This window comes from Callithrix jacchus, chromosome 12 (assembly GCF_049354715.1).
Source record: "Callithrix jacchus isolate 240 chromosome 12, calJac240_pri, whole genome shotgun sequence".
Taxonomy (NCBI): domain Eukaryota; kingdom Metazoa; phylum Chordata; class Mammalia; order Primates; family Cebidae; genus Callithrix; species Callithrix jacchus.
The window spans coordinates 43,924,212-43,948,421 of NC_133513.1; the positions used below are offsets into that span (position 1 = coordinate 43,924,212).

The following is a 24,210-nucleotide window of genomic DNA, read 5'->3' on the forward strand; positions in this document are numbered from 1 at the left end:
GCTGCTGCTAAGAGATGATTTTGGGTCTGGTTAAACAAAATGTAGCACCCTCAGCCCTGACCAGGAGAGATTTGTAGCAATGTACAGTGCAATTATATTGAGTTCCAGGTCCCTTCTTGTTGAATCCTCCATCCCTGGGTAGTTTGTCCCAGCAGGCCTCTGTCCCAGTGATCACCCGTGCCAGGATGGACTCTCTTTGTACTTCTTCGAACCCCCTGTTCATCCCTGATTTCGTCATGATATGGGCTTCTGACTGGACTTGGGGTGAGAGTCACTCCAGCTGGAAAGAGGCAGGAGGAATGTTTCATCAGGTTCCTGAAGCCAGACGGGGTCCCATGCCTCAGGGCTGGGGTGCCGTGGTGCAGGTTGCACAATCACAGGATTGGTGCAGGGAGTGAGGTCCCGCTCCAGTCAGGGGCCCCAGCTGGCCATGGTTGGTCAAGGAGCCCCATGTGGGGAGCAGAGGGAGGTGGATGGGACTGGGGTTGCCAGGGCCAGGGACCACCAGCACATGTGGCCTGAAGGCCAGAATTGCCATGACTGGGCCCATATAGGGAGCTTGTCGTGAATCAAGGGCACTTTCTGGACAAAGGACCTGATGGATGGCATCCAACCTGTGGGAAGAGATGGTTGGCCTGGGCTACACACTGGTTAGCACTGCTGGGTCCACGTTGTTGTCCTCAAACCTCTGTTTAGGGGATCACTGAGGCAGTTTTGGACCCTCATTTTTCCTGGTACTTGCAGGGGTGGGACGTGTTGGCGTTAGACACCCTCTACGGTGCATTCCCACTTAAAGATGATTTTCTCCTCCTCCTCTTCTCCCGCTGCTCAGATATCCGTGGACTTCAAAGCTTTCTGGACCAGGCCTCGCGGCTGGGCCTTGATGTCTCTTTACAAAAGGTGGACAAGAACATTAGCCACGTATTCACCAGCCTCTTCACCACGATGAAGACGGAGGAGCTGAATCGCTACCGGGACACGCTGCGCCGCGCTATCCTGCTGCTCAGCCCTCAGGGAGCCCACTCCTTCATCAATGAGGTAGGTCACGGGGGCCTGAGGCCTCAGGGACCTGGTGTCCAGGGCTCTGCAGAAGATGGCTCAGGTGGGCTGCAGGGCGCGGTCCTCTTATACACGGCCAAAACGTACGTGGAGACCTGTAGGTACTCGGCCCGCAGCACACAGCCTTTAAGAGGGGATTCTCTGAGCACTGCCTGGTCCTGATTATTCCCTGACAGGTGACTCAAGGCCTGCTCAGACTCTGAGAAGCTGTGGGGAGGCTGATGGGAAGCCTGTTTACCAGTCTCTGACAGAGATTTCTGAGGCAAGATTCTGGCCTTTTTTTTTTCTTTTTAATTTTCTTCTCTTTGTTGACAGGTGTAAGCCTCTAGGGATAAAATAAACGTTGAGCTTTCTGCAGAGATGGGTAGGCCTGCCTTGAGATTTCTTAGCAGCTGGAGGAGGTGGCTTTGCCTGTTGTTGAAGGATACATTAGATGTGGTTATTTTTTTTTCATGCTTGGGCTGATCAATATATTTCTTTTAAAAACATCTCTATTAGAGGTTGGGGCCTTCTAATGAAGATAGGGCCCACCAGTTTAAGAAGCCATTAGTTAGAGAAGAATCCATTCATTTGAGAACAAACTAGAAACAACCTAAGAGTGGGCTGATGGGCGCTGGCCCGGGTAGTCTAATGGCAGAGAGGTGATGGGCTGGAGTTGGCAGGTCTCCCTCTGACCTGGGTTAGTTTTGGTGGGTGAGCTCGGGATGTGGTGTGCCTCAGAGCAGGCGCAGATTGAATGGGTCATGGGGTGACCAAGGGCTCCCTGCGGATTCTCCAGACCACCCCAGTAGCCGTGTTGGCCCTCTCTAATTGAAAGTAAAACGGAGAGAAATACAGCATGATACTAATTTCATTTGATGTACTTTGCTTATGCTGCTTTTTCCTCTAATTAATTATTACTCAGAATGCTACCTCATGCATCAGGAGCCAGCCCAAAGTCCACTGCTGGGGAGCTTAAAATTTGGAATGCTTAATGTGGTACAATTGGCTGGCAGCCCTGATGCTCTCTGCTAATCAGGCCCCGAATCATGCCAGTGGTCAGCCAGGCCGTGATGTCCCATAGGCTCCTGGCATTTTCACCGGAACATGTTGCCCTGCATGAAGTGATTCAGTCCAGTAATAGGCAGCCTGGGATTAGCAGCACTAACATGTCCGTTCTTTCTCAGAAAGTACCCAGCTGTGCGTTTGCAAAGCCCTGTTCAGGGGACGGCTCTTCTTGCAGTCTTTCCCCAGCTGGAGTCTGTACTGGCGGTGGTGTTTGCTAATCTCATCACCGGCCCCCTCCCTTCCTGCTCCTTGCCAATTCCTTGCCCCCTCCCCTTGCTTCCTTTCCTTCTCGCTCTGCTGTGAAGCTTAGGAGTGGAAAGACTATTGGTTTTGGAGTTGAATGGATTTGGGGGCAAGTCCCAGCTCCCTGACTTACTATTTGTGTGACCTTGGGCCGTTTGCATCACCGTTTTAGCCTCCGTTTCTTCATCTGTTAAAAGGGATGAAGGAAACAGCTGTGATAAAGCATTTACCATATAGCTTCTCAAAAGCATCTGTTTTTTTTCCACTGCACATATTCATGCATTTCCCTTCTAGAGGATTTTAGCCCCTTCCTGTTTCTAGCCCGGTGAGGATTTAACATATAACTAAGACTGGCCTAAGAGTGTTATTTCCAAGTGGTTAATTATGCAAACACCTGCAGTGGTGGATATGCTGGGCTTGCTTTGTCCTGCTTGTATTGCTGAGTGCGGTGGGGCTGGGGATGCCTCTGGAGTGGCCACTGGTTTTTTTTTTTGGTCAGGTTATTATTTTATTTTTAAATTTCAACTTTTATTTTAGATACAGGGGCTACATGTACAGATTTGTCACATGGGAATCTTGTGTGATGCTGAGGTTTGGAATATGGGTCCCCTTACCCAGGTGGTAAGCATAGTATCCTATAGGCCATTTCTAAACCCTCCACCCTCTAGTATGCTACAGGGTCTTTTGTCCCACAAGCCCCTGGGAGTATTGGCAGGAGATTGAGGGGAAGGATGGCATTTGGACTTTGGGCCAACAGCTCCCACCATAGTCTTCGGTCTCTGCCAATAAGAGTCTTGTTCTCTGTTCTCATGTGCCTGCTATTGGGAGGGAGGAAGCTGAGGTTTCCTGGGTGCCCACGATGACTCTGGCCTTCTGTGCATTCTCTAATCCTCACACATTGCAGACAGAGGAAACTGAAAAGCTAAAGATGTTAAATGACTTACTTAAGATCATACAAATAGCCACTAAGGCATTGAACAGGATTTGAGTCCAGATTTTACTCCCTCCAGAGCCCCTCTTTTCTATCTGCGACGATTCCAGGAGCACAGTGTACAGCACTGCACTTGCTGGAGTGGGGAAATAGGGCCATGCTGACTTCATGGGGAAAGCTTTGGTTCCACTGTCTCTGGCCAGGGTTTGGCAGACGTTCTTAGGGTGCTTATGCACAAAGCATTTTAATGTATCTCCTAAGTGTGGAGGGGAAGAAATGTGGCTTCTGGTGGTAAACATGTGTTCCTAAGGGACCAGCAAGCCCAGCAGGTCCCCTAGGAACACCTGGGAATGCTGTCCCTGCACGAAGCCTTCCTCACCACCTGGAGGCATTGCTTGGGGTTCTTGAGCAGACCGACCCAACCTCCTCTTTGTTGTGACAAGGACAAAAGATGTTCACAAGGGTGACACACTGCCAGAACATGTTCTGAATTTTATGAAGCCCAAGACACAGTTAAGGAGGAGTAAATGTCCCCTCAGCAGCCCCCACACATCCATTCATGTCAATATTATGCTCCATCCGGGATGGTATAGATGGGCTACAGTTGGCGTGGGCCACGTGGATTTCCATGCCGTAAGTTCTCCCCTTTTCTCCTCAACCAGCCTCATCAAATGGGAGCGAGTGAGGAAGTCAGAGCTGCTTGAATCTTTTACATTTTGCAAAATGTCATTCATTCACTGCAGGTGGCTCTTGGCCTGGGGGCACATGGCACCACTAGTGATTCCACTTCACGAGGGGCTGCGCTGGCGGGGCCTGCAGGTTCTGCGAGCTGGCCTTGGCAGTGAGTGGGTGAGTAGAGGAGTTGTGGCAGGCCAGGGTGCTGAGGCCTGCCTGGGGACACTGTGGGCTTGTGTGTTAGGCCCCACCCAGAGACCCCTCACATCCCTCGCTCAGTCTTTATTCTACTTCCATCCTCTGAGGTCTCCTCATCACCGTCTTTATAGCCACCACACCACTGCTTCGTCTTAAAAAGGTGTGGAGAGGTTCGCCTTGGGGAGGATGGGACTGAGGGTGACAGGACTCAGGTCTCCAGGTCCCGGGCCTGGTGCCACCTTGAGGCTACTCTGGGGGCTGCCAAGGGTACAGGCCATGGAGGAATCCTTCCTCCTGGGGGGCCTCTTCTGTCCTGGGCTTGGCCTTGGAGCCCTCCATGTGAGTGTGGATGATGCTTTACAGTCATACTGTCATACCGTCAAACGGGGAGTGGATTGGACTCATTATGTCCTCTGCTGGGCCTTGGCTCTTCTCTGGGCCACTGGCTGCTAAGTGGGACTTCAGTGCACAATGACAACCAACTCTGATGTCCCTCATGCAAGCCTGTTAGCTGCCTCACCAGCTGGGGATCATGACCCATGGAATTGCTGAAGTGACCAAGGCAGCAGCTGCTAAGAGGCACCTTGCTCTGGGAATCCTGCTGGTGGCTGCTGGAGCTTTCTCTCTTCTGCTCATGGCACTTCTCCAGCATTTGAAGTTACAGGAAAAGCCATGAGCAGAAGAGGTTTAGCATACTGAACCTCAGCCAATGCCAAGTTCTGTGTGGCATGTAGGCTGTTGTTCCTGCTCTCACAGGGCTCCCAGCTTGGTGGGGAGGACTGAGGTGTGAACAGACCCTTTTACCTGAAATGGCAGAGGTAGGCCAGTTCTTGTAAGAGCCCGGAGGACAGAGCAATGCCCTCTGCCCAAGGAGAGATGGGGTCGTCAGAGGGTCAAGGAAAGCTTCCTGGACTAGGTGACTCTAGGGCTGAGTCTGTTAGGAATGAACTTGTACTAACCCTGTGGACAGGGAAGGGCTGGGGAGAGGGGTCAGCAGATCCCTAGTATATTCAGGAACTTGTATGATTGCAGTTGCCGTCATGGGTGTGCAGGGGAGCTGAGGCTGGACATCAGCAGGGAGGGCTCCCTCGTCTGGCACAGGCAATCCAGACTTCAGAACAAGTGTATTCTTTGGGTCTTTTTCAGGGCATTAGAGGTTAACACCCTACAGTTTACATGTCTTATTGTTCTTGTTCTTTTCCAGGTCAGGCTTGATGGGGAGAACTCCAGTCCACAGTCATTTGGCCCTAGGCTTCATCTCAACTTCCTGGAGGGATTCTGTTCATCTATTCATCTGTCGTCCATCTCTCTGTCCATTCCTCCATTCATCTGTCCATCTACTCATCCATCCATCCAATTATCTACTCACCCAGCAGGTACCAACTGGGGGCCTCCTATGGATGAGGAACCCTCTCAAATGCTGGGGGACCTGGAATTCAGGGGCAGTGCCTTCTCCTCTCTGAGACTGGCTGTGATGTGGAAAGCCATGCTACACACCATGCCACAGTGGCTGGCAGAGCAGCTGTGCCCAGGGCTGTCATCCACTGAGGCCTGTATCAGTATCTGTGGGCATTTTGGGGACTCCAGGGCTTTGTCCTTTCACCTCTCATTTATTGGTTCTGTGCCACTGTTTCTTTCCTCCTTTAGTTTCCGCTGTATTTCCTCCTTTCCCCTCTAGTCTTTTGTATCACTGGAAAGAGTGGAAAAATTAAATGGTTTTAAACAATTTGTATACTTTATGGAGAGGAGTTGCTGCTCTTTGCTTCTAGTTCACAAGGAGACAGGGGCAGCCTGCCCAGCCCTGATGCCCAGGCACCATCCATTTCTGTGTGTCCTGCAAATGTTGGACAATCTGTCCTTCTAACTAGAATGTGCTGTCTGCAGGCCAGGGACTGTGTGATATTCCCCATTTTATTTCCCAAGAGCAGCATGGGACCTGGTCTGTAGTAATATTGAGGGAATAAATGAATGGGCATTTTATATTTCTTACTTCCCATAGGAATGGGGTAAGCTGTGTTTTTTGTGTGTGTGTACTTTGGTTGTCTGCTTGGCTGGTCAGCAACTCCTAGACCAGCACTTCAGCAAGGGCTTTGGTCTGAAAATTTCAGCTGGTGGGAAGGCTTATGTTTGCCTAAGAATGCTGCCTTAGGCCTGTGTGGGTCAGCAAATCAGGCCAGGGCTGCTCCTGCAGGTGGGACATTCCTGAACCCAGCTGTGATACATGGCATTGGAATATGGGATGCAGAGAGAGATGAGTGTGTGTTGGGGGGGGGGTGGTGGGGGTAAGCAGCAGTGGAGGGAGATGTGGGAGACCAGGCATGGATTTGTGCACACACATAAACTTGCACACATGGACACAGCCTGATGCAGTGATACAATCAGCAGCCACACACACTGGTACAATTAGAGCCTCAGACTGGCACAATCCAACAGATGCTGACACGCACACAAACATGCACCTATGAAGACCCACACAGCAATATGCACACACGCATCCACCAGGAGGACAGCGTTGCTGGTGGCAGAGTAGTATGGGGGAGGCATTCTGTTTTTGGAAAGAAAATGGCAGCTACACAGTGACAGTTGCAGCAGATGACATTGACCTCTGCAGTTAGATACCAGTGATCTCTTTCTTAGAGAGAGAACAGGAAAAAGAACAGCAGAGAGAATAGCTGGTTGGTTGGACAGCATCCCATTGCTCTGGTAAAAGATGTCACTTTTCATCCAGGCTAGATGGAGTAGGTGAAGGAAGAAGGTGGAAGGGGCCACCCAACACCTCTTCCAGATTGGCCTACCAGGCATGGTGTGTACCTGGAGGTCAATTTAATCCTTCATAGAAGCCAAGCCTGGGTTTAGTCCTGTCTTCAAATCAGTTGCTTCTCAGAGTTTGGTGCAGTGAGTGAAGCTCCTACAATTTGAATATAAAGACTATGCTTTTAAATACATTTACAGCAAAGGTAAATTAAGTAATCTCAGTGTTCTGTTGTCCCACATGATATATGCAAATATTTCTCACTCTAACACAGTAAATCTTTAGCAGATGACTTTATCACTCAGAGCTAGGATAATTCTGTGTCATTTAAGTATCATTTACCAGAATATTTTGAATTACTAATTAATTATAGGAGATTAATTTTTAAATATGGCCCTGCATTTGCATTTAATTATGTCCCTCTGTTTACGGATTTGAAAGCCTTAGCACTTTAGCAAAAGTGCTTCCAGTCTGAGAAATTCCTGTTTTCTTAGAAATTCTTAGAAATAAGATCACAAGAAAGAAATGTTTCCAAGATTTTTTTTTCTGGTGGTCTTGGAACTCAGCGGCTGCAAGAGGCAGCCAGAACCTGGGGCGGGAAGGGAACAGAGAGCTGTCCTCTTAGGATCTATGTTGAGACTCTGCATGGCTCTGTTCCTTTCCTCCTCTGTCCCCACCCTCCTCCTCATCTTTCCAAAGCCCCTGAGTGTTGGGGAAATCACTGTGAGCTCTGTCCAGGTGCCAACCAGCACTGTCCCCTCTCTGTGACAGCAGCATCACATCCCTCAGAGCTTGCTGCCTCCTGAACACACCTCCATCGCCACCTCATTCCAGAGCCAGCCTTGCACCCACCACTTGTGCTATGACCATCTCCCTCCACTGTGACCTGGGAATGCTAAGGGCAGGAACTGGGCCCTGTTCATCTTTCTTAATCACCTTTTCCGGGGCCACGTGTTATGGCTGGTAAACAGATGGATGAAGGGTGGGACCCTAGGAGCACCGACTTCTGCTCCCGCATGAACATTGTCTACATTCTCGATTGCCCACTGGGCAAATGAAACACATTCTTAACACTCCAGCCAAGCAGAGGTGCCTGAGTAAAACACTGTGAGAATTTAATGTTTGATTTTTGATATTTCAAAGGAGCATCTAAGCAATCATCAGGGGAAAAGGCCCGAATGCTGCTGGACTTTCTGGTGTTTATTTTCTGATTGGGTGTTGTTTCTATTTTGAGTTCCATCTCAAATCATGCCATCCCATTCCTGGTGCCCAGGGGTGCTGAAAGCCTTACATGGACTGTCTGGTAGGCCTCTCTGGGGTCAAAGCGGACTGTGAACCTGAAGCGTGGGCCTGAAGACACCTGGTGGCCTTTCCTTCCTTTGTGGGTCATTAAATAGCAGAGCAGAATGTCATCTCCTCCCTGCAGAGTCTCTGTGGCTTACTAGCAGGTAGCCTCTTTGGCCAAGGAGGAAGCAGACATGAAAAATAGGCATTTATAAAGGGAAACAGCCTGCAGCAGCCGAAATGGCTCAATTACCCTTTTTTGCTCCTGGATCCCAAGGGTGTGCAGTCTGGGGCCTCACCCCGAGGTTGAGGTGAGGCAGCCTGTTTGTTGACTGAAGAGCTGGTTGGGCAGCTCAGCAGGGAAGCTGTAGAAAGGTGTGGGGTAGGGCGGGAGGGGGCGTGTCATGAGAGGCAGAAATGAGAGAGATTATCTAAACTGGTATGAATTTATCTTGGAGAAACTGTCTGTGCCATGTAGTCCGCATCTGGTGTCATCCTCTGCACATGGTATCCCCAAACAGAGCCCATGCCGGGTGCTGGTGAGATGAGAGAGTTCCCTGATCCCACTTGCAAGATGTGTGATAGGGATGTGGCTCCTTTGATTGGCTCCCTATAGGAGGGGAAGCACAAAGAAGGGCAGGTGCAGGAGCTGGGATGAGCACTTTTGGGCTCTGGCCTCATGGTAGTGTCTAGGGTTGGGTGCCTGTGACTCCCAAAGCCCCAGTGGGCATGTTACAGTGCTCTTTTAGCTCTGCCATCTGCAGATGTCTTAAGTGTTAACCAGCTCTGTTCCCTCTTGCTACCCAGGTCCTTGTCTGGCATCCAGGAAGAATTAGGTCACATGGACAAATTGAAGAATGGTAAATTTAGGGGATTTTATTGCTGGATAGAAGTGGCTCTCATTGCTGGATAGAAGTGGCTCTCAGCAGGATGGATAGAGAGTTGGAAAGGGGATGGAGTGGGAAGATGATATTCCCTGGAGTTCTGCCATCTTGCAGCTGATCTTCTCTCTGACCATCTCCAACTGAATTCCTCTTGACATTCAGATGCTCCTTCTCTTTTCTCCTCCTCTGCTGTGTTACTCTACTGTTCCTCTGCTTGTCTGCTTATGGAGCCTGGGGTTTGGGTTTATATGGGTACAAGATACGGGGCCATGGCAGGCCAAAAGGCAACATTTGTGTGTGAAAACATGAATGCCTCTTTCCATTTAGGTCTGTGGGTTTCCAGGCTTGAGGGTGGGGCCTTTGCTGGGAACTTCCTTCTACCCAGTATTTCCCTGCCTCCTGTCTGTATCACTGGTAGGAGCTTGGCTTTGGTCACCTGCCATCTATGCTTGAGCTGCCAGTCCCCTTGGAGAGAAGAAGACCTCGGTATCAGCTAGCTGGTGTGGTGTAACAAACCATCCTAAAACTCAGTGTCATGTAACAGTAAGCATGTGTTGTTACATATGAGCCTCCTGGTCAGCAGACCTGGGTTAGACTCAATGGGTCTCAGCTGCGCTGGCTCACGGATCAAGGCTGGCTGATGAGGATGGCTCTGGCTAGCTGTAAGCTGTGGTGATGAGCCTGCCCCTGGACAGGCACACTAGCCCAGGCTGATTCATGAGGCAGCAGCAGAGTTCCAGGATCACAAGTGTGAGTTCTCAGGGCCACTTGAGGCCTGGGCTCAGACCTGGTGCATTGTGACTAATGCTGCAGTCTCTTGGCCAGAGCAAGCCATGAAATCAGCCCAATAGGCAGGGGAAAGAGACTTCTCCTCTGGATGGAAGACTGCTCTTGAGGGGGAATCTGCAAAGTCGCATTGCCAAGGGAGTGACTGCATAAAGGGATGAAGAGTTGGGAGCATTCTGTTATCCATTTAGTGTGGCCCTAGTGTACAGATGAGCTTCCTGGGCAGAAGCAGGTCTGCGGCGGGTCTGAGGGTGACCTGGGGCCATGTGCCTCCTGACTCTTACTTTACTTCAGCATTGTCCAACTTTGGGCTGAATGTGGTAAGGAGGGAGATGTGGGACAGAAGGAGGGATAAAGGCAGCTTTTATTTATCAAGTTCACTGTTTTCAGACCCTGAAACTCACCGGGTCTTCTCAACAATGCTAGAAGAGAAGGACTAGGATGGAGCTTTAAGCCTGTGGGAATTTTGGGGTTTGCTCATGGTCTGAAAGATGAAAAATGGAAAATGACAGAGCTTGGCTAGGAATGCCAAACACCTTAACTCAAAGCCCAGCTTTTTTCCACTATGTGCTGTTGGAGAGGAGGTTGTTGCCATTGACAGGTCAAGGGAGAGCCCATTTTTCTCCTGGAGCATGACACAGAGAAGACTATGTGAACATTGCCACGGAGTAGCAGGTGGCATGGTCGGGCGGGGGTGGCGGACACCTCTGAGCGCTCATATGGGGATAGGGACAACCCCCAGTCCTCTCTGCCAAAACACCTACAGGGAGCCCAAGGGGATGGATGGGCTGCCTTTGCCTCTCCCTAACAACTAGAAGAGCAGCTCCATGACTTTTTGGGCACCTGAGAGTCTGGGGACATTTGATAAAGGCTTTCTGTCTACAGGGCAGGGAAGGGCAGAGTTCCAGGTGGACCCAGCCTCTTTCCTGCCCCACTTTCTCACCATGTGACTTTCTGAGCTCTGGTTTCTCATCTGCTCAACGGAATTAACACTTGATTCACAACATCCTTCTAAGTACAGGGTATTTGGGATGTACATTTCCCTTTTTCCTTTTTTACAGTGCTTGACAAGGGGACAGGCACCCAGAACATGACCAGTGACTGATGTGTGCATGGGGAGATGGATGAGTCTCAGAAAATGTAAGGATATGGGCATGGAGGGCATTGAGAAAAGTGAAAAAACTTTTTATGACCCTTGGGTAAGGTCAACATTCTGAAATTTGGGATGTGCTAGTGCTTGACATCAGGAATTGGGCTGGTGACCTGCTGCTGGGTCGATGGACCTAGGAGAGAAGTGGCAAGGTCGGTGGGCCATTACCAGGCGTGTCTACTCCTCACCTCCCAGTTGCCTGCTGCGCAGGGCATGGAGTGGCCTCTCCCTCTCCCCAGTGCATTATTCACATATCTGTGCTGTCACCAAGGTGTGCTGTGAGTAATATTGGGGAAAAGGAGTGTACAGAGTTGTGGTCTACAGTCGGAATCATGGAGACTCGGGGAGAAGAGCTGGTGTAGGAGACAAATGTGAAGGTGTGGGAGGAAAGAACTGGAGGGAGGTAGGTCATTGCAGAAAAATCACACATGAATCCCCCAACCCCATCCAAGAAGCCCTGGGTATCTGGGCACAGGGAGGGCAGGTGGAGGATTTCCTACCACAGGGAGATGCAGAACTTGAATCAGTTTGATTTAAATAAGAAAAGGCTGGGCAGAGCACCCAAGGGTGTCCGACTCTTCCCACACCCATTCTGCCCACTCTCCTCTTTACAGGGGAAACCTGAGGCTTTCAGATGCTCAGCTGGGGCCACGATAATTTTTTTTTCCAGGGCTGGGGCTACTGGTGGCACAGAGGAAGGAGCATTGTCCTTGGAGCAAATGGACACAGAATCAGAGCCCAACTCTGCTACAATGCCATCTTTTTGAGACTGTTTACTGGTTGAAAGTTGGGATATTAACACCTCCCCAGGGGGTTGCCAAGGGAATTAAATGAGGGAAAGCTCTTGAGAGGGCCTAGTGCATGGGTGGTGCTCTGCAAACCGTAGTTTCATTATTCTGCCTGTGGATGGTGTTTGATTGAGATTGTAGAACAAATCTGGGGCTGTTGGGGTCAAGCTTGAATGAATCAGTGGCTCAGAGATGGGGAGCTGTGGCCAGCCTGGCAGAAGGATAGCTCCTGTTCACTCTGTGTCAGGAAGCATAGCTCCCAGAGCCAAGTGAGGAAAGCCAGATGTGGGATGCACCTCAGGTGGTAAGAGGAGGGGCTAGGAAGAGGTGAGAAAGTGCTCACAATCTCCAGCCAGCCCAGCTGGGGTTGAGGACTGCCTTGTGGTCCAGCACTCAGCTGGAGAGGATGTTAGAGTGCAAGGGAGAGGGGGAGAAGAGGAGGGCTCAGTGCTGCCTGGGCTCCAGATACTGGCTGGGCACTTTCAGATCTAGTTCAGGAGCAGGGTGTTCACAGGGCATCTCCCATCTGGGCTCTTATTGGAGCACATAAGCAGGAGCAGCTACTAGTGGCTTTTCAGGATTGCTGGTTACTGGGCTGATAGAAGGAGGGACAGCCGATGGTGCTTTTTGCCTGCAGAGTTACTCTTCAGATGAAAAGGCATCTCAGCAGCCTGTTAGTGGCCAGTCTACCACTAAGACAGAATGGGCTCTATCTCTGGAACTCTTGCACTGGGTGCTTAAGGGGAGAAAGACGTGGTCTCTGCCCCTGAAGCACTGCCAAGCTACACTGAAGAGAGAAAACACACACTCAGGAAGAACAGTGAATACCCAGTTGGAGACTGCCCCGTGCCTAGTGAAGCAGGGTGGGAAGGGGGCTTCATGGCTACTACTTCTCTCTGCCCTATGATGGTCAAGTGGGACCATTCCATCTAGCCAACCACATGAACTACTCTTGGATAATCTGTAACTTGGAGCTTTTGAAGACAATCAAAGGAACAGAGAAGAATGGCTAAAGTCACCCTTTGGAGTGACAGCCAGGTCATATATCCAAATGCCTATGGCATCTAGGCAGGGACAGTAAGGCAGAGAGCAGGTGGGCTATAAGAATTGACAGTATTGCAGCTGCAGGGACCTGGGGGAACATCCTTCTCTGAAGAGGATTGTCAGGCTCTGCCAGGATTCCCCTGAGAAGGCCTGGTGTGGTCAGTATTTCTTGTGTCTCAAGTGGAGCCAGAAATTTGGACTTTCTGTGAAATCTCTTAATTTTTAAATGTTTGTAGCTAATTACAAAAATGCTGTACTCTGTTGGCCAACTCTGTCTGTGGCAGGGGCTGATAAGGCTTGCAGGCTGCCAAGTGACAATGTCTGATTTACTGCATATATACTGTCAACTTAAGCTCATTAGCTATGAGAACAGTGTGAAGCGAGCCCTATTCTCCTTTCCCAGTCCTTTCTTGCTGAGGATCGGCAGTCTTTCTTAGCACGGTGGTCCTAGGAGTTCCTTTCCTTGACTCCTCAAGGTACCACCCCTGTTTTCTGTGATTTCAACACCCTTCTTGTTTTTGGTGGTGGGTGCTGACCTTCCTTAAGGGTCTCCTTTGTGTAGCTGACCCTTGAGCAATGTGGAGATTAGGGGAACCAACCCCCTGTGCACTCAAAAATCTGTGTATAACTTTTGATCCCCCAAAACTTAACTCCTAAAGCTTACTCATGGCCAGAAGCCTTACCAATAACATTAATATTTGATCAACACATATTTTGAATATTATAGTTGTTATATGCTGTATTTTTACAGTAGAGAAAATGGAATTAAGAAAATCATAGGAAGAGAAAATACATTTACTACTCATTAAGTGGAAGTGGCTCATCATAGAGGTCTTCATTCTGGTCACTTTCATGTTGAGTAGGCTGAGGAAGAGGAGGAAGAGTTGGTCTTGCTGTCTCAGGGTGGCAGAGGTGGGAGAGGTAGAAGAGGGATAAGGGGAGGGAGGAGAGGCAGTCACATTCGGTGAAACATTGATTGAAAAAAATCTACAGGTAAGTGGACCCTCACAGTTCAAATCTGTGTTGTTCAACAGTCAACTGTAGCTGCCAGAAGCTCTTGCTCTTTTTATCCACCATTGCTCAGATTCTACCCTAAATGCGAACTGAGCTCTTTAACCCTTACAGGCACCTTTGGTCTTTCCTGCGTAAAGGCCAGCTCTTTAGATGGGTGGTGATCATTGGCGTTGGTTTGCGCTGCCTAGCAGTACTCCGCAAAGCTGCTGCGTGTTGTTAACTATCCTGGGACTGGCAGCTTTCAGTTTGTGGGTCTTATAGCTTTCTCCTTTCTGCATTTGGGGCACACTGACTCTGCCAGTTGGGGTGAAGAGGGTTTCGGCCTGCCTGACCATTAGCATAGACATAGTTTCATATGTAGGGCCTGAGTAGCAAACGCTTACCCACTGGCAGTCATGTGGAAGCCATGGTGCTTTTATGTTCTACTGTCATATTTTTCTTCCTCCAGTTCCTGCTGTGGGTGCAGCATCTCCAGGTATCATGTCCTGGCTAGGCTCAGGCATTGCTGCACTGGGCTGTGGCCTCAATTTTCTTGTTTTTCTAAAACCGTATCTTACTTGCAGGGAGGAACCAACCTCACCTTACGATTGCTCCTTGAAGTGCATTGAAAGAACCATGCAGAGTAGATGCTCAGCAAGTCACTGGCTGCATCAGCCAGGCCTGTAGGGAACTGCCCGGTTCTCTGTATCACACCCAGGAGCTCTCCAGAGTCTGGGCCTAAGGTTCACACAAGCTCCTGCCCTGGCTCTCTCCAGTTCCCTGTATGACTATAAGCTACTGCCTTGCCTTTCTGGGTCTCATTTGCCTGTCTTGAAATGGATCCGATATTAATTGGGCAGTGAATATGGACTAGGCTGTGTTCTAGATCCTGAGGTTATAAAGGGGCTGAGACAAACAAGGTCCTTGTCTACAAGAGCTGACATCTTAGTGGAGTAGGGGTCAGACACTAAACAAATAAATGAGTAAACCAAAAGTCATGCAGTTAGTGAAAACACCCAGGAGGAAAAATGCAGTAAGGTAAGAAGAGAGTGGTTTGGTGGGGGTGCCACTGCAGAGCAGTGGTCAGAGACAATGATGCCAAGAAGGAAGCGTTTACTGAGAGACTGGAAGGATGTGATGGAGCCCCCCGAACAAGATACGCTGCAGAGAGATTGTGGCAGCTGGAGTGGCACGTGGTCCTGAGGCTGGAATGAGCTCAGGACGTTGGAGGATCAGTGAGGAGGAGGGTATGCCTGGTGTCAGGTGAGCCAGGGGGAGAGTGGTGGCAGGTGATAGTGAGGAGGTGTCCAAGATCAAAGCACTGGGGGCTCTCAGGCCTTTGTCAGATTTTGGGTTTGGTTTCGATTGAATAAGAAGTCACTGGAGGTTTGTGAGCAGGTGAGCAGCATGCTCTGGAAAGGGACCAGGGTGAAGGTATTGTCTCTGCCACTCTCTGACTTTCTGAACCACCTCAGGGACACAGAAATCCTAAGGGAATGGTAATTTAGAGTTGTCAGTCGACCGGGAGCCTGGGAGCTGAGAATGGCTGCCTTGGGGAGGTGCTCCCTCTGTCTTCCTCCTTGCCTGGGCCACGAGGCCTGGATGGGCAGCCCCCTGTCTGGCAGCCTCATTCTGGGCTCCCTGCACTCAGGCCACCTGCATGGGCCCTTGGCGTGGGAAGCCAGGCTGGCCCCTGCTTTGTGCCTCCCTGAACGAGTTCACAGGGGTAAGCTCAGCCTCTTGTCAGCCACCACGGTGGCTTCCTGCGAGGAGCAAGCAATCAACCTAAAGAGCTTTGCACGTTATAAATGTGTGTGCAAATGGGCCTGCCTTGCTGCTGCAAGGACTCTTCTTGTGGAAGGTCTGTGAGAGGACGTGCCCTTTGCAGTGCATCTTTCCTCTTTCCTTCAGCAGGGAATTCGGGGAAGCAGCGAAAGCAACAGCAATAACAAACCCCAGCCACACAAGCCTTCCGTTCATCACCTAATGAGAATCAGGCAGGGCCTCCCCTCCCCAGGGCTGCAGTTTGTTTTCCCTTGTGTCAATAGGTAAACAAATCAGGGGTGCCACACGTGTGTGTGCATGTGTGTGTGTGTGTGTGTGTGTGTGGTGAGCTGTTTGTATGTGTTCTGCCTTTGTCTGCCTGTTTCCACACTGGCCTTTGAAACTGTGTGATGTCCCCACCTCTACCATAAAGGGCTCACCGGCATTGTGGGGGACAGTGATATGGGATTTCCCACACCCTATCCTATTCTTTGTTGCTCCCAATTGCTTCCTCTCCTCTCTCAGCATCACTGGTAGGTTCCAGGCTATGACCCTCTGTCCTCTGTTCCCTAGGTTTGGATTGTAGCTTTGCCCTTAGGAGGTGGTCTTGAGTAGGCCCTCCTTCCCCTCCTGTAACCCAGTAGATTCCAATCCTCATCCTGGCCACTCATTCCAGATTGCCCAAGGCACCGGCAGTGTTGGGGCGGAGAAGTAGTCAGGCCTGGCATTGCAGGAGACCAAAATCATGACATGCCTTGATTCAAAACTCAAACAGTTACTTCTTCATCCTCCAAGCTGGGCATGTTTCAGAGCCTTTGCAGGGATGCTTGGGTCCCTTGGTTCTGCTGCCATGGCTCTGAAGTCCTGTGTCCCTGGACTGAGGACTTAACCACTGCCTAGGCCTGCATGGCAGGGAACTAAGGACTGCAGGAAGTGGGGCCCAACGGGGCTCTCCACTTGTCTCCACCCTTCATGTGTGCTCACACCCCAGGCGTGGCCCTCAGGGTCAGTCTCATCACAGGCAGCAGCTGTGGTCCAGGCATACTGGGAGACTTCAGAGGCCAATTAAAAAGTGAGAAAAAAATAATTTTATCTGTGAAATGGGGAACAGTATTTGCACATTTGATTCAGTGACCAATTTAAAAAGTCATGACTATTTCTTTCTATGAGGGTCAGTGTCCTTTCAAATCTGGCTAGTTTTAGCTTCCAAAGGAAGACAGGTAAAGGTAAGTTGTATGAGCTATCCAGGCATGCAGTGGAGCTCCAGTGCCAGGGAGAGGCTGAGCAGGAATTCCAGCTCCAGGGCTTCTCATTTCTCTTCTAGCTGTTGGGTATTTCTTCCTGCGCAGAAGGGACCATGTCCAGGATGGCCATCGGCCCCTGGAAATGCAAAGTAAGCACATCCCTGGCTCATTAATTGCTCCTAGTGAACGTGCAGGGAATGATCCTGCTTCTCCGACAGGCTCAGACAGAGGGACCTTGTCTCTGGCTCAGCATGTGGTACCTGTCCTCAGGATAGGGAGTGGGGAACAGATGGGGGCAGCAAAAAGAGCAGGGGTTTGGGAGTTACTCAGCTGAGCTTACTCTCTGAACCTGGGTTCACTGGTAAAATAAAGAAGGTAGTCCCTGCTCACCCCAGGGCTGTGGGAAAGTTTAAAGGAGGTAATGTGTGGGGAAGTGCCTGGCTTGGAGTACAATAGTAAATGGCTGTATTTGTTTCCCTTCTATGGTACAGGGTGCCCTTAGGTCTGTCACTCTGCCCAGAGCCAGGCTATTGTCACTGCTCCCCTATCTCAGATGCAGAGACTGAGGCCCTTCAGGGTTGTATTTGGGGCCCAGGAGTATCCAATGGAATATTTCTAAAGCAATCAAGGTAAGGAGCAGGCTTGAGGGGAGAGATGTCAGAGCAGGTAAGAACACGTCTGGCCTTTGGTGTTGTCTGTTTGGTGTTAGAATCCAAGCACTGCCCTTATGGCTGGTGGCTGTGGGCAAGTTATAAAACTACTCCAAACCTTTGTTTTCTTATCTCTAAAGTAGGGATAGTGGCAGGACTACATCATAAGATATGATGAAAATTTAACAAGACAGTCATTTGAAGTGCTTAGGATAGTTCCTGACATACAGTAAGTGCTCAGTAAATGTCCCTGGCATTACTGTGGTCATGGTGATGATAATGACTTTTTGATGGTGATGATGCTGTTGATGGTGATAATGATGGTGAGATGATGGTGATACTGGTGATGATGGTGAGGATGATGATGGTGATATTGATGGTAAGATGATAGTGATGGTGGTGATGATAATGGTGATGGTGGTGATGATTATAATGATGATGATAATGATGGTGAGATAATGGTGATGGTAATGATGATGGTGATGGTGATGATAATGGTGTTGATGGTGATAAATGATGGTGAGATGGTGGTGATGGTGGTTGTGATGGTGATGGTGATGATAACGGTGATGGTGGTGATGTTGATGACAGTGACAGCATTGGTGATGATGACATTGATGGTGATGATAGGATTGATAATGATTATGGTAATTGAAGATGGTGATTATGAAGACAATAATGATGATAGTGATGATGATGATGCAGCCTGTGCTTTTCATCAGAACCACTCTGCCTTTGGCATCACCTTTGGCTTTCTCAGAGACACAAGTAACCCAGAGGTCTCAGCTCAATCATACGATGTTCAAAGTCTATTTTTACTTTATTTGTGGGTTGGTGGGTTGGAGTGAGGTAGAGGTGAGAATTCCTTTCTATGTGAGGTTGACAGGAGTCAGAGGATCCAGACACTGTGGTTGTGGGGCCTGAATGAATGTTTTAGGAATATGTTTGCATCAGAAGCACCAGCACATTGGAGAAGGGACAGAGTAGACTTCTCTGACAGTGGGATCAAGGCTGTGTGGGAAGCTGAAGTTTGCTGTTGGAAGATGGATCTGAGACCTGTTTGTTTATTGTGGTGGCTCTGATGTTGGACCTTTGCTCTGGTTATCTATTGCTGTGTGATAAACCACCTCAAAGTTCAGAGGCTTAAAACGACAATCATTTTATTATTTATATTTTCTTTGGGTCAAAACTTTGTTAAGGGTTGAGCTGAGTGGTTTTGGCTCAGAATCTGTCATGTGGTTCAGTCAAGACTTGGAAGAGTGAGGGGTTGGAGAAGCTGGAGACTGACTGGGCAACCTTCCTTTGGTCTCTCTGAATATATTAGTTTGGGCTTAGTCAAAGCATGGTGGCTTAATGCTGTTAGGATTTCTTATCTTCTATACTGAAGCTCAGGGACTCAGTATGAGGGCTTCAGCAAGTCAGCCGGAAGCTTGGGCCACTTCCTTTCAGACTCTGGCAGGATCCATGGTTGGGAAGAGGGCTTAGTGTGGAGGCACTGTGTCCTGTATGTGGCTTTTGCATTATGAGCATTCATGATCCTGCCATTTGAGAGTAGACTGAAAGTAAGTGACCAGAGGTGATTTTTTTTTAAGATGCAGAGTGAAATTGCAACTTTAGAGACAGAGCCAAAGCAGGGCTTGAGAGGTAACTGCACGAGAAGATGTAATAGAGGGATGGAGGCCCAGGAGGAGCCTTCTTGGTCCACAGAAGCTCAGCTTCCCCTCCCTGACTTGCGATGCTGTCTGTACCTTGTCATAACTCCTGAGTCTCCCTTGCTCCATGTGGTTGTTCTTCATAGAGGAAAATGGAGGCCATAAGGGGATATGCAACTTAAAAATTTCCCAAGAGACTTGAACAGATTCCTCCAGAAACTCACTGGGCCAGGTGTGGTGGTCTGCACTAGGGCATGTGAGAGACAGCTTGTGGCAGGACCAGGTGTGTCGGGAACCCAGCCTCAAGCCAGGGAGGAGGCATTCTACTTGGAGGACAGAGGCAGCTGGCAAACCAGATGTTCCATTTGGCATTACTCCCCCCATGACAAAGACACGTTTCATCAAAAACTGGTATTTCTAATCCCTGCAATCTCAGAGTCAGAAAATAGTTACATAGAAGGTGATATTTAATATTTATGTCCAAACTGGCAATACCTTGACATTAATTATCCTGTTATAATTAAATCTAGTAATCCATTACATTGCCATATAATGGATGTGGTTATATAGGACTCTAGTGAGGATAATGGAGTTCTGAAGAGCAGAATTTGTAATTTAAAACCCAGGAACAAAAGCCCTGGATTGTTGGCCATGATTTTTCATGCCACCCTTTTTTTTCCAAGTAATTTACTCATCATTAAATAAACATTTGGCAATAGAGAGACATAGGTGAGAGCACTCATCTGTCCTCAGGGAAAGTAAGCAATCAATGGGAATACAGAACACATATAAGTTCAGGGATTGCGAGGGTGTCCTCTGAAGCCAATACATTCATCCTGGGGCAAAATAAGGCTTTCTGTAGGAAGCACTGTATGCGCTGAGTCTTAAAGGATAGGCAGGATCCAACCAGGGACAACAGTGGGCAGCAAGGGTAGGAGCATAGATGGTCAGAGCTTGGGTGCTAGAGGAAGAGCTTTTGGAGGAAAGAGCAATTGGTATTTTAATATGGCAACATCAAAAAAGGCATGTGGAGGAACAGGAGGCCAGACTGGGAAGGACTTGTATGCCATGCTAGAGGCAGTCCTTAAAACAGTGGGAACCATTGCAGCATAGATGTGCCTCCTCACATCTGTGTTCCTGAAAGCTCTGAGTTGCCTCAGCAAACAGGATGCCCTGGATGGGATGCCTGCGGCCAGCAGGAAGGTCAGTGCCAATATTTGGGTGTCAATGTAACGTCGCGCTAAGGAAGGAATAATTGGGGAGGAGGAAACAGTTTAGAGGAGTATTTTAGAAGTGTATTCTATAGAATTTAGGGTAAAATTCCAATTTTTGGAATAAACTTTACATTTTAGGATGATTATGAAGACAGTATAGAGAGTTCGTATACCCCATACCCAGTTTTCTCTATTTTTAGCTTCTTACATCAGTATAGAACATTTTTCATAATTAAGGACCAATATTGATACATTATTAACTAAAGTCTATGCTTCATTAATACTTTCTTAGTTTTTTTTGTTTTTTGTTTTTGAGACAAGGTCTCACTTTGTCACCCAAGCTGGAGTGCAGTGGTGTGATCTCAGCTCACTACAACTTCTGCCTCCAAGGCTCAAGCAATCCTCCCACCTCAGCCTCCCAAGTAGCTGGGACTACAGGTGCATGCCACTATGCCTGGCTAATTTTTGTATTTTTTGTAGAGAGGGTTTTGCCATGTTTCCCAGGTTGCTCTTGAACTCCCGAGCTCGAGTGAGCCACTGCCTTAGCTTCCAAAAGTGCTGGGATTACAGGCATGAGCCACTGTGCCCAGCCTGTATTTTCTTAGTTTTTACTGAATGGCCATTTGTTTTGTTTTTGTTTGTCTTAGTATCCTATCCAGGACACCACATTGCATGAGTTGTCATGTCTCCTTAGGCACCTCTTGGATGAGATAGTTTCTCAGACTTTTCCTTGGCTTTTTATGACCTTGATAGTTTGAGCAGTTCTGGTGAAGTATTTTGTAGAATTTCCCTCGACTGAGATTTATCTAATGTTTTTCTCATGATTAAATGGGGGTTATGGGTTTTGGGAAGGAAGAGCATGGACGTATTGTCATTCTCATCACATCATGTCAAGGGTACTTACTATTAACATGACTTATCACTGTCGGTGCTGACCTTGACCACTTGGCAGAGGTAGTGTTTGTCCATATTTCTCCACTAAAAAATCACCGTTTGTTTCCCCATTCTGCCATCTTTGGAAAGATCTCACTATTTGCAGCCCACACTTAAAGAGTGGAGAACTACATTCCATCCCTCAAGAGTGGTGTGTCTACATCCATTATTTGGAATTCTTCAGTATGGGATGTTCTTTTTAAATTTTTAATTGTTTTATTTCAGTAGTTCTTTGGGGAGCAGGTGGTGTTTGGTTACATGAATAAATTCCTTAGTGGTGATTTCTGAGATTTTGGTGCACCCATCCCCCGAACAGTGTGCATTATACCCAATGTGCAGTATTTTATTCCTTGCCACTCCCCATCCTTTCCCCTGAGTCTCCAAAGTCCAGTGTATCATTCTTATGACTTTGCATCCTCATTTCTTAGCTCGCATTTATGAATGAGAACATACAATGTGTGGTTTTTCATTCCTGAGTTACTTCACATAGAATAATAGTCTCCAATTCCATCCAGGTTGCTGTGAATGCCATTGTTTCATTTCATTTTATGGCTGAGTAGTATTCCATGGTGGTGTATATATATATACACATACACACATATATATACACACAAACACATACACACATATGTATATCACATTTTCTTAATCCACTTGTTGATTGATAGGCATTTGGGCTGGTTCCATATTTTTGAAATTGCAAATCATGCTGCTATAAACGTGCATGTGCAAGCATCTTTTTTGTATAATGACTTCTTTTTCTTTGGGTAGATATCTAGTAATGGGATTGCTGGATCAAATGGTAGTTCTACTTTTAGTTTTTTAAGGTGTCTCTACACTATTTTCCGTAGAGGTGGGTGGTACTAGTTTACATTCTCACTAACAGTGTAAAAGTGTTCCCTTTTCACTGCATTCACGCCAACATGTATTATTTTTTGATTTTTGATTACGGCCATTCTTGTAGGAGTGATGTGGTATCACATTGTGCTTTTGGTTTGCATTTCCCTGATAATTAGTGATATTGATTATTTTTCTATATAACTGGGATATTCTAGTTCACTTTTTGAAGGGCTAACTAGTTGTGATCTGTGAGGTTAATGGTGACAGTGGTGGTGATAGTGATAGTAGTGATGATGGCAGTGGTGGGGATGGTGGTGGTGGTGATGGGATGATGGTGGTGGTGGTGATAGTGATGATGATGGTGGTGATGACGTTATTGGTGGTGATGGGAATGGTGGTGGTGGTGGGATGGTATTGGTATTGGTGGTGTTGGTAATAGTGATGGTGTTAGTGTTTATCATGATGGTGATGGTGATTGTGATAGTGGTGGTAGTGGTGGTGATGGTGGTGATATGATTGCAGTGATGGTAGTAGTGATGGTGTTGGTGTTAGTGTTGGTGGTGCTGATGGTGGTAGTGGTGATGGTGATAGTGAAGGCAGCGGTGGTGGTGGTGATGGTGTTATTGGTGGTGCTGGTAATGGTGTTGGCAGTGGTGGTGGTGGTATTGATGGTGTTGATGGTAATGCTGCTGATTGTGGTAATGGTGGTGGTGGTGATGGTGGTGGTGATGCTGGTGTTATCAGTGTGGTGGGAATGGTGGCAGTGATGGTATTGGTATTGGTGGTGGTGGGAATGCATGGTATTACAATGGTGGTGGTGGCATGATGGTGGTAGTGTTGGTGATTGTTATAATGGTGGTGGTGGTGATGAAGGTTGGAATGGTGATAGTGATTGCAGTGGTGGTGGTGGTGTGCAGGCTAGCAGGAAAGGACTCAGAGTTTCCTTGAGAATCATTCTTTGGGCCACCTCTACCCCTCTGGACCTGGCTCCAAGGGACAATTTATTTGGTGGTGGACTGAAGACTTGTGCTACATTCTGGGTTGACAGCTGAATAAGGGTTGGGTTCCCCCTTGGTGAGCCTTAGACTCTGGCCACGTGGTCTGTCCTCAGGCTTCTGGTGCTCCTCTCCCCATAAATTGGGGAGGGCATTTGCTTTAACTTATTTAAATTCAAGTCAACCCCACAAACATTTTTGCATGTTGCCTTTTGCTTGCATGTCAGATCTGGGGCTCACCTCTGGAAATAGATGAGTCAGAGGAATTCTCAGCCCTAGAGAAACCTACTGCTTATGGATGACCACCTTCCTCCCACAAGCAGTATCTGGCCCTTTGGCCTTTCTCTAAGACAAGTTGAATTTTGCCACCTGCCCCCTCCAGCTGTTTGGGAAGGTCAGCTTCTCACCCTGGGCTCCTCCCTGAGTGCTTGCTTGGGGAGTTGGGGGAGAGAGCAGCCTTGTTGCCATTTGAGTGTCTGCCTGACAAATTCTAGGGGTACAGGCATTGCAGATGTGCCTCAGCCTTAATGCTCCAGGCTCAATCTTTTCCAGATACCTGTTTTTCATGTTATTTTATTGTTTGTGTGAATAAAATTTTGTAAGCACTTACTGACTACAGCTAAGAAACTGACAACTGCATTTGGTTGATATTTCTGGTGTTTATTCTTGAGCTATTAGAAAATATATAGCCAAGCATCACTTAACTATGGGGATGCATCCTGAGAAATGCATCGTTAGGCAATTTCATCATTGTGCAAACCCCACAGAGTGTACTTACACAAATCTAGACAGTACAGCCTGCAGCACACCTAGGTTTTATGGTACAGCCTATCGCTCCTATGCTTCAAACCTGCATAGCATGTGACTATGCTGACTGCAATGGTAACACAGTGGAATTTGTATGTCTAATGGTATTTGTATACCTAAACACACCTGAACAGAATAGGTACAGTAAAAATTGAGCAAAATAATCTTCTGAGATCACTGTCTTATATTCAGGCCATGGTTAACTGAAATGTCATTAAGCAGTGCATGATTGCACACACATTTTGGCCTCCCAGGTAATAGCCCAGCAGCCTCCTTT

The 24,210-nt window shown here is 48.1% G+C and overlaps 1 protein-coding gene across 8 annotated transcripts in view; it reads left to right on the forward strand.

Annotated features, from left to right (window-relative positions):
• GRID1 (glutamate ionotropic receptor delta type subunit 1) overlaps nt 1–24,210 on the forward strand; it is an 806,979-nt gene that overhangs the window by 233,287 nt on the left and 549,482 nt on the right. For 6 of the 8 annotated variants that reach the window (XM_078345425.1, XM_035267800.3, XM_035267801.3 and 3 more), the window contains one exon: nt 833–1,038. In XM_078345425.1, coding sequence (XP_078201551.1) covers nt 833–1,038 — 206 coding nt within the window. Of the gene's footprint in view, nt 1–832; nt 1,039–4,023; nt 4,130–5,357; nt 5,530–24,210 lie in introns of those variants that run through there. The other 2 variants (XM_078345426.1, XM_035267806.3) reach the window with 2 other exon arrangements.